Source organism: Micromys minutus (assembly GCF_963924665.1).
Source record: "Micromys minutus genome assembly, chromosome: 2".
Classification (NCBI taxonomy): domain Eukaryota; kingdom Metazoa; phylum Chordata; class Mammalia; order Rodentia; family Muridae; genus Micromys; species Micromys minutus.
The window spans coordinates 37,507,984-37,518,664 of record NC_137971.1 but is presented as its reverse complement, the minus strand read 5'-3'; the positions used below and the strand labels follow the sequence as shown (position 1 = coordinate 37,518,664).

Genomic DNA, 10,681 nt, shown 5'->3' with positions numbered 1-10,681 from the left:
GGAAGACAGGCGACAGTGCTGGCTGGCTGCACAGCTGCAGGGCATTTGAAGTGTTTGAGAGCATTGTGTTTACTTGGAAATTTGAGACAAGTGTTTGTATCTCAGAGCCAAACACGTGTGTCTTAGAAGTAATTAGAAAAATTCACAGAACTCTGCCCCAAACTAAGACTCAAAAGACTTCCAAATGTCTCTTGGTGAAACTGTTGATGGGGATTTATAAGGACCAGATGCTGTTCCTCTGCCTAGGATTTGTGAATGAGACAGGTTGGTTGGGGAGGTGGACCTTAAGGACCAAGCATGAATTGGGGGGAAAGGGAAAGGTGAAGGTGGGAGGGAAGGAGGAAGAGCATCAGAGGAAGCAGGGAGGCAGGAAAGGAGGTGCTGGTGGAAAGCGGAGGAGCACCCTGACTATTAGAGGTGATAGATCAGAGGGAAATGAGAGCCTGCATGTAATGGCTGACTCTGTCTGAGAGGGGCTGAGGCATGGCCCATTCAGGACACTGAAAGTTGTTTAACAATATAGCCCTCCTTATGTAGAGACTTTCCTTGGTCCTAGATTGATGAACCTTATTTCAGGATAATTGATCTGACAAAGATCTGTTAAAAAGACGTGTTCTAGGACCAGAGAATGGCTCAGCTGTTAAGATCACTTGCCATTCTTGCAAAAAACAGGAGTTTAGTTCCTAGTACTGATATAGGGTAGCTTCATTCACAACAGTTTGTAGCTCCTCCTCTAGCAGATTTGATGTTCTTTCTAAGCTTCCATGGATACCTGTACACTTGTACATACATACACACACATGCATACATAGACAGTGAGAGACAGGTAGATATAAATACATAAACATTTAAAATAAATAATTTTTTAAAAAGATGTATGCCTGATTTTCCATGAAATGTTTACAATGATTTATAATTAGCACATATTACTGAGTTACTTTCATTGACTTGATGTGGGAATGCATGCTATGCTAGACACTCTCCAATCCCTTTTTTTTTTTAATTAACAAGGTTACACTTGCTTTAACCTGTGATTTTTTTTCCCAAAAACCAAGAGACATACACTTTCTATATTACATGAATGAAATAGAATTCCAGGTCATGAAGTAGTTATAAAAACTTCAGATACAGAATTGGTCACTTGATATAATTGAGTGTGTTTACAGAGACCCGTGGCCATGGATACAGTTGCCTTTAAGGATGCAATGTGTTCTTGTTTAGATGGTGTTCAGCAGTGACCCTCACAAGAGCTACCTCCCTGTACTGTTCCAGTCTCCTGGGAAAACAGAAACTCAGCGTGGAGAGCCGTCTGTTATTTCCGTAAGTACAGCCTGGTGTAGCCTCGTCTTTTGGAGGCTGCTGCTGTAACGTATTGCCACAGACTAGGTAGTTGGGAAGTGTCAGAAACCTACTGCTCACAGTTTTAGAGCTGGGAAGTCCTAGGTCGAGGCAGTATTAGAAGTAAAGTCTAGGGAGGGCCGGTTTTCTGGCTCTTAGATTGCTCGTCTTCTCTGTGTCCCATCCTCTCTTGGCTGGAACCTCTCATTCCTGAAGGCTTCCCCCTCATTCCGCAAGGGCTCAGTCTACCTCCTTATGCCATCACATAGGGAGCTGGAATCTCAAAATAGGAATTTGTAGGCACACAGATATCAAACCACAGCATTGCTTCTTGGCCTTTTGGCAAAGTACAGACCACATGCCTGTGAACTAGTATTGCTTCTGGCTTTTGTCTTAAATCCTAGTGACATACATTATTTCTTGGACCTGTCATGGGTTTGTCATTCCCTTTGATTTACTGGTGGCAGAAATGCAACTGAAGTAGAAATGCCTGTTTAACGGCTGTGTTTAAAGTTTGTTTTTTTCAAGTGAATTGTTTATTGATTACTGTTGGACTAATGTTAAAAATCTGTTTACATTACTTTCCATTCCTATTACAGAAGCAAAGGCACCTTTCATGAGGGAATAATTCTCATGGTCATTAGAAATGGAGAAAATCATGGTTAATTTCGTTTTGGGAGTTAAAATAAACTTCCCGGTTGTTTTAAAATATGGGACACGATGGCTTTCAAATTCCTTTGGCCTTTTCTTTAAAGGTCCCTTTTAGGAACATAATTTTTAAAAAAAGCATTGCTCAATCCTTGACTGCCATAGAAAACAATCTCCGAACAGGAGCCAACGTTAGTTGAATTTAAGCAGGCTGTCTTTGTTGCTACAAAGAGATATCATGGCCAAAACAACTTATAGGAGAGTTTATTGGGGTCCAGCCTATAGTTTCAGAGGGCGAATCCCTGACTATAGCAGGAAACCTGGCAGCAGGCAGGCAGGCATGGAGCAGTAGCTGAGAGCACACATCTTGAGGTAACAATCTAAAGGGAAAGCTAACCGGTAATGCCATAGGCTTTTACAATCTCCAGCCTACCTCATGACTGGGTGACATGCCCTAACAGGGCCATCTTCTAATCCCTACCAAGGAATTCTGCCAACTGGGGACCAAGCATTCAAAGCCAGGATGCTGTTGAGGCCATTGTCATTCAAACTTCCATATAGAGGGGAGAGCCTGTGTCTTAGATGTCGGGGTGAACACAGGAAAGAAAGCAAGAGAGCGAGGGTGTGTGGTCGAGGGTGGAGGGGACAAACTCTAAAGGGGAGGGCTCAGCCCAGGACAGAAGAGAGTTGTGCCTCAGTACCAACAATGGGAGTTTGTTGGGGTTTTGTTTGTTTGTTTTGTTTTTTTTTTTTCAATTCTGTAGCTTTCTAACATAACTTTCTTAAAAAAGAAAAAAAATCATTGTGGCAGTGCTCAAAGATTAAGTATAAAATTGGAAGGAAACAGACAAGTTGGCACTCTTTTTGTAGGTAAGTCTGTAAGGTAGCGTTGGGAGGTATGTTTTGGGGACTTAGGATTAGTAGGATGCCAACACAATTAAAGCTCAAGGTCATGTACATCCTGACTGTGAGTTCTTGTGCCTTGTCTCCTTTTACTTCTTTAAGGAAGACAGGTGTTATCTTAGTGGGCAACTTTGATCTATCAGTTGTTTTACAGTATTTTGACTCTCAGCCAGGTTCCAGGGTGAGGGTGTCTTTCTCTTCCCATGTTTCCTCTGCTCCCTGCCATTCCATTTTTGCCCCAGTAGCTCATAGCTTAAGTGTCAGCCAAAGTCCCACTTTGCCATTTTTATGTCAGAAGAGACATATGTATTTGTGGGAGAAAGAATGCATCCAGTGGCTTTGGTATTCTGGACCAGATGCTGACAGGGCCTTCCACAGGTTATGTGTGGTGGGTGCGAGTGCCTGTGCTCTGACTTCCAGACCTCAGTGGTATTATAAGCGTTCGTGCTGAGATCTGGACACTTCAGGGTCACCCTCGAAGCTGAGGAGGCTGCCTGCCTTCTCTTGCTTAGGAAATGTTATCTGGCCAGCAAGGACTTCCCTTTCCCCTGTCCAAGAGAGGCTAGGTGAGCCTTTTAACCTTTTCCCAGCCTCCTTTCTGCAGAGGAATTTTTAGAAAAATGCGGGGATATAGATATATAACATACCTACACAAGCCAAACACTTGCTTCTGACAAACCATGAAGAAATCCTTCTCAAGACAGTTCTTTGGTCTGCGTATAATTTTACTAAGTATTGTCAAAGATTAAAGTGAATTTAATAGGGAGGTGATTTCTTTATTTTCATAACAAAGTTAAATTTTGTCTGCATATTAAGGTACAAAGCATCTTTAGTGTTTTTTTTTTCTTTTTTAAAGTTTATTCATATTTTGACATTATAATCACCAATGCTGAGAATTTAAATAAATAGCACAAAATGACAAAAGGAGTTTTAGGGCCATTTTGGAAATTATTGAGAATTCTGTCCTAATCCCAGGGCAAAATTTAATGGGTGATTTTATTTTTCTAATGAAACACAAGTCAGCATCTTAAACAATTTTTTAAAGACCAAACATGGCAACAGTACGTCACAAAGATAGCCTCAGTCGGTACTTATATGCAGAAGAAAGGTGGTAGGGAAATAGTAAGGGCTTTGTTTCCATAATTCAGCCATTATTTTTCCACCTGAGCAGAAAACTGTGCATTTAACATACTGCAGGTAGCAGCGTGCAGTTTCCTTGACTTAGCTGGGGTGTTTGAAGGCAGCATTTTCTGAACTGTAGGTGGTGCATGCACAGTGTAAAGTACACGTGTGTGTGTGTGTGTGTGTGTGTGTGTGTGTGTGTGTGTGTTCAGAACCAAGACTCCAGCAAATCACATGATTCACCACGGCTGAGCACAGCCAGAAACACCGTGGATTTGTCAGAACCTTCCAGTCATGGGACTCTATATTTGGTTATGACCTACTGTTGAAGAAACTGAAATCTAGAGGAATTGGGTACCACCAAGACATTTCAGGGAGACAATAAACCAAACACGATAGAATTTGAATCCTGGGTTTAGAGTCCTGGGAATATCTCTGAAATGGAGATGACACCATAAGGCCTTTTTGTATTCGCAGGTCAATGGTACTGACTTTACCTTCCGGAGTGCAGGTGCCCTCCTCCTCATTGTGGATGCCTGCACTGTGCCCTTCCGGTTGACGGAAAAACGGATGTTCCTTTCTGCAGACGTCAGTCACATGGAAGAATATTTAAAGGCTAGCATCCCTCCAAGGTAGGTCGAGCTTGCTCTGCACCAGAGCAAAGCTACCTTAAGATGTAACTCCTCACTGCCATGGCACATGCTTACTTCTGAGCTCTGTTTACTTCATGAGCATCCTAGGCTCCCTGAGCTACCCCTTTCCGCCTCAGGCTGATCCCTGGGCCATTAGCAGAGACTGGATCCTAGATTCTGTGGCTGATAAGGCTCCTGGGAAGAGAAAAATCTCATTTTCAGTTCTTCCCAATGCTGCTTTTAAGAATCTGCTTCCCACCTAACTGGTTCACAGGCTTCTAATTTTGAAGTAATTTCCTAGTGGTTTTCTTCATTGGCCCCTCAGATGGACTCTCACACAGCCTTGGACAGTGGCTAGTATTCAGGAAGGCATTGCTCAAGTCACATGGTATCTGGAAAAGAGTAACTTAATTTTTAAGTGGTTGTGTGCCCCAGCTCTCTTTTAAGAGCAGGGTCTGATTTTGTTCTCTGGGGTTGACCAGATCATGCAGGAGGACAGGAGATGGATCCCTAGACCCTGCTGCTTTGTGTTAGATGTTCAACTTTTAAGGTTAACATTTCCTACTTCCTGAATTGTGAGCCTTGCCTGGCTTTTTGGTTATTCCCATTGATCTGATGCTACATGTAGCCTGCAGAACCACCTCCGCAGTAAGTCCTATAAAGCCTTTGGGTTATGTTAGTGTAACCTCTGTGTACACATGCTCATGCTGTTCTTATGCATGCATTAGTATATGGGGGATGGGGGTACTGTGTGTGTGGAGGGGGTCACTCCTCGGTAGTCTTCCCTCAGTACCCACAAACGTTTGATTTGAGTTCCCCCTGCAGATAATCAGATCTGCAGATGCTCATGTCTCTTGTTCAAGCTGGTGTAATATTTGTATATCATCTTCATGGTCCTTCCATCCACTTTAAATCATCTCCTTATATAATGGCAAGATCCACATAAATGCCATTTAGATACTTGTTCTATTGTATATTATTTAGGGGACAGCAATAAGGGAAGAAGTCTGTTTATGCATATCATGTGTATATCCTCCCCTTCCCCCCATTATTTATTATGTTTACTTTGCATATGATGGGATGTGGGCCCATGCATGCCAAGGTGCACGCACAAAGATCAGAGACTATCCTGCAGGATCGTTTTTCTCTTTCCACCATGTGGGTCCTGGGAATCGAACTCAGGCTGTCGGGCTTGCATGGTAAGCTCCTTTGCCCACTGCACTGTTTGGGTGGTGCTTTTTCCCAAATAATTCTGATAAGTGACCTGTTGAATTTATGTGTGCAGACCTTGTGGATAAGAGGGGAAGCTATAGGTCTGTCTCGTGGTTCAGGATAATTTCAGAGGATTCCTTTCTGAGGTTTCAGTGCTCTTTAAAGGTTTTTCTCAATGTTTAAAAACCTATTTACTCGCTTGTCCTCGACCAACACAGAATGTAAATCTCACCATAAATATTAGAAAACACAGTTTTACAAGGTACCCTACAAACCTAAGATTCAAAAGCCTCTACCGAAGGAGAGGCTTTTTAGAGTAGGCTCTTCTCCATCTGGCTGCTGGTTATATTACTTTTTAGTCTTCAGAAGCTTACCAGTTGGATCCCTGGATTGCTGCGTATGTATAATGCATAGTGACAGTGTTGAGAAGTTAGAGGGCAGGGACCAGGGGTGGTGGAACATGCTTATAATCTCGGCATTCTGGAGCCAGAGACAGGAGGATAACTACAGATTTACCTAGCAAGTTCCAGCCAGACAGGCTTCAGAATGGGACCCTTTCTAAAAAAAAAAACAAAGAAGTGGAAGTTATGTCATAGCGCAAATGACAGTGACTTTTTGAGAGCTTGTTGGTGTGTGTGTGTGTGTGTGTGTGTGTGTGTGTGTGTGTGTGTGTGTGTGTGTAGGTGTGTATACGTTAAGGCCGTTTCTAGACAAGCTGGATAATTCCAGACTATGAAGAAGTTCAGATCTGCAGGACTGCTGTGGCCAGTCCCCTGCAGTAATTCTGAGTCCATTCAGCATGCTTTAGGAAGACTGCAACCACAAGCCCACAGCCTAGTCCCAGGCTTCAACACTTATCAAGTCCCACATGAAGATCTACGTTGCCAAAGGAATTAGTCAGAGTGCAAAGGAGGGATCTTTTTTTCTAAGTGGAAATCAGTGCTATAAGGTGCCCCTAACAAAATTACAAAGGCCGCACATTTCCTTTAAGTGGGAGGAGACAGCTTGCTTTCCTACTGTACTTGGCAGCTGGTACTTCGGTCCCCGTCTAAGAGTGTTAAGTTCTTTCTAAAGAAATTCTACTAATGCAATCAGCTCCCTGGACAGAAACTAAAGTAAACCTCGAAACCATAGTCTCTATACCAGGAAGAAAAGCAGGAATCCACAAACAGCTCCTAAGTATTGTGTTGACATATTGTACATTGAAGATGACAATTTTTAGAAAAGAATTTACTATGTTTTTATATGTATGTGTGCGCCTGGTGCCTTCAGCGACCAGAAGAAAGCATCGGGTTCATTAGAACTGGAGTTGCAAGTGGTTGTGAGCTGCCGTGTAGGTGCTGGGTATCAAACCCTGGTCCTGTGGTCGAACAGCAGCTGCTCTCAACTACTGAGCCACCTCAGCAACCTTAAAGATGGCAATTAAGACAAACAAAGAAAAAACAAGTTAAAAAAATTTTAAACCATGGAGAGCAGCGTATATTTGTTTTGATTCGTTGCTATTACTTGGGCCTCCCTATGCTAGACCAACACTGTGCTGCTGATGGGCACCCCCGCTTTTTACCTTCTGAGTTTCTGTTCACCCATTCCTCATAGAGGCATTGACTCGGAGAAACCGAGACCACTGTCCACTGAGTAGACTAACCTTGCAGGGCTGGCTTCCAGCCTGCCCTCATGTCTACGTGACTCTCGTGGGTTTCCCTGTGTTATCGCCCTCCCAGGGACATGAGAAGGTCCCTTTACAGCAGGGAATTAGGACTTGTGTCTGGCATTTTCCTTTCTAAATTTGCTTTTACCTGGCATGCCTCTGCTGTCCTTAGTCCTGAAAGATTCACAGTAAACCTACCCTGAGTGACCAGAATTGGTGTTGATTGTCTAACTTGGACCCACAGGTCAATCGTTCTGTTGAGCACAAGAGGAGAGATAAAGCAGATGAATATCTCGGATTCATTAGTTCGTCTGGGATTGGCCAAGCCAGCACATCTGCACAGCAAAGGTTTGTGTTGGCAGTATCCTGTGCCATTCTTAGGATGCTGCGGTGAATGTACTTTTATGGTGGTGTTTGTCTGCTACACTGTTCTCATGAGCTCTGCCCAAAGTGAGCATCATTGAATAGTTTCTTCATAAAGAATTGTGTCAGCAAAGGTGTGTTGAGATATTGCTTGTCATTTGGGAGGCAAGAGTTCATTGCTGATATAAGGAAGTGCAGGTATTTTATCTATATCTACATTTATAATTATATATATACACATAAATATAAATATAAATATAAAAACTGTCTTTGTTTTGTACAACTCTGACTCATTTCCCTCATTATCTTGTTGGAAATGGTAACTATACACTTTTAACTTCTCTCTCTCTCTCTCTCTCTCTCTCTCTCTCTCTCTCTCTCTCTCTCTCTTTATAGGTAGTATTGTATTTTTGGGATTCAGTGGAAACTTCACACCGTCATGGACTAAGCTGTTCACCAGTCCTGGTGAGCAGGGCCTTGGGGTGCTGGAGCAGTATCTCCCTTTGCAGATGGAGGAATACGGGTGCTCCAGGACCAGCAGTGTCCACAGAAGGGACCTTGAACTGTTACAGCAGGCTTTGAAAGTACTTTAGAGACTTGACTGTAATTTAAGTGCTGGGAAAGGAAAAAAAAATGTGAACTAACTTATTTAATTTATGGCATTTTTAAAGGCAACACTGTTAACCCAATGGAACCATTTACCTGTCTGATACAAAAGCGAGGAAGAACTCAAGCAATTGCTTGAGTTTCAGCTCCTGCACCATGGCGCTGAGCAGGTGGTCAAGAGCCCTTTTGTCTTTGTGAGGCTGCTGGGTTTGGAGAGCAGTTCTCTTGCCCCTTGCTTTGATAAGTCCATCAGGGGTGCTCTGCTTTTTGTATAACAGGGTGCAGAGTCCAAGGGCTCCTTGAGCTCCTTAGAGGACTGGCTGCTGTAGCATTTCAGATACTTGAAGTCTAATGCTCAGTCCTGCAGCCAACTCCAGTGGCTGCCCTGGTCAGTGATGTTTGGGGCTCATTCCTGTACAGCCCACGAGAGTGTTATGTGATGCCAGATCCTGTTTTAAGTGGCAACTCAGGCCCAACACATGCCCTTCTTGTCTGGTCATGTGCCCTTATTATTCACTTGTATACTGATTGCTTTTGAGGGTTCATCTTTCAAAGAGGGAACCACATTGAGACAAAAGAGCTTTTGAGATCTTTTAGATCTGCAACCATTGGGGGAAAAACAAAAGAAAGAAGCAGCACAAAGCTTTCTTGCATCCAGGTCTGAAGTTGGTGGGACTTTTTCTGCAGCTTTAATTCTTAACCTGTCTTGACCTTTAAAGTGCAGAGCTGAACTGAATTACTTTTCCCTAAAAGAAGCAAGCCACTTCCTAAACTGTAAACTCCTGACATTTGAACTTGCACGAGAAAGCCAGGTGTGGTGGTGCATGCCTCTGATCACAACACTCCAGAAGCAGGTGGACCTCAGCGAGTTTGAGGCTAGCCTCCTCTACAAAGTGAGTTCCAGGATAGCCAGGGCTATGTAGAGAAGCCCTGTCTCAAAAACAAACAAAACAAATCAAAACAAAATCACCCTGCCAACAAAAATTAACTTGCAAAAGGAAAGCCTCTTTCGTCTTGTGCCAGTGTTTTGTTGTTTTGTTGTGTGGATTTATTTTAGGCGTCTCTGCTCATGGTCCTGCCAGAAAATCCCAGAGCCTACTGCTTGCTACTCCATAAACATTGTATCCAAGGAAAGGGATCATGGAGGCAACGACATAAACCTCTTTGTAACCTGTCTTAGTGAATGTAGCCTTCAAAGACAAGAAGAAAGCACTCCTGTTGCCCAGTGTCTCTTCTACTGAGCCTTTCTTCCGCCAGCTGGGACACATGTGGCAGAGGAGGCTGGCTCTGCAGCCAGAGGGAAGAAGATGCATCAGTTCGCTGCTGCTGTGGCACGAAGGCGAGTGGACGAGGAGCCAGGCTTGCTCTGGCTGACAGTCGCAAATGAGTACAGAGAAGTTCATCTTCCTCCGTGGACGGCCAAGGCTGATGCCTGTACCTTGTGCTTAGGGGACATTCTAAAACAGCTCTGTGACTTGTGTTACTTTACAGAACATGCTACCTCAAAGTGCTGTGACAAACCTTGCGGACTGTAGTGCTCACAGGACGCGCTCGTGTCTTAATCAAAGTTTGGTTATTTGTTTATCTGGGTTTTTTGGATATGGGTGTTTTTGTCTGTTTTTTTTTTTTTTTTTTTTTCTCCTTTTTTTCTTTGTACAGTGAGATCTTACTTATTAAATATATTTAGTGGGTCATGGTTCCTGAAGGTGATTGAGTTGATTGTGTGTGGGGATGTGTGTGTGTTTGTGTGTGGTGAGTGTTATGACTTAAATATATTTGATGTGTACTGTTTTAGAGTTCCCTCTATATATATATATTTGGAGAAGGTATGTAAGTTTCAAGGCACTCGGTTTTTCTGATTTTATGTACTAATAATTAGGGCCTAAGTTAAATAAATAAAAATGTGTGCACACATATTTTGTGTTCGTGTATTTGTGAATCTCTGCAATTGCTGAGATATTAGAGTCTAGCTTTAAAGAAGTCACTGACAAAAGTGACGATTGACCATCCAAACAGCAGATTTTGTAAGGCAGAGTTAAAAGGAAACACGTTTTACCATGAAGAGGAGACCAGGTTTCACTGCATGTTGGAATCGCCTGCAGAGGTCTGGATCCCACTGGCTTACTCCCAGACTTGAGTTAATTGATTTTGGGTGTAGCTGGGACATGTGGGGTCTTTTTTTATTTTACTTTTTTTTATTAATTTAATT

The 10,681-nt window shown here is 42.9% G+C and overlaps 1 protein-coding gene across 1 annotated transcript in view; it reads left to right on the top strand.

Annotated features, from left to right (window-relative positions):
* Nucleotides 1-10,358, top strand: part of CEMIP2 (cell migration inducing hyaluronidase 2) — a 73,498-nt gene extending 63,140 nt beyond the window's left edge. Inside the window, exons 21-24 of the mRNA XM_080913176.1 lie at nt 1,222-1,320; nt 4,489-4,643; nt 7,748-7,851; nt 8,263-10,358. Coding sequence (XP_080769302.1) covers nt 1,222-1,320; nt 4,489-4,643; nt 7,748-7,851; nt 8,263-8,459 — 555 coding nt within the window. The 3' untranslated portion in view covers nt 8,460-10,358. The remainder of the gene's footprint in view (nt 1-1,221; nt 1,321-4,488; nt 4,644-7,747; nt 7,852-8,262) is intronic.
* Nucleotides 10,359-10,681: the final 323 nt, after the last annotated feature.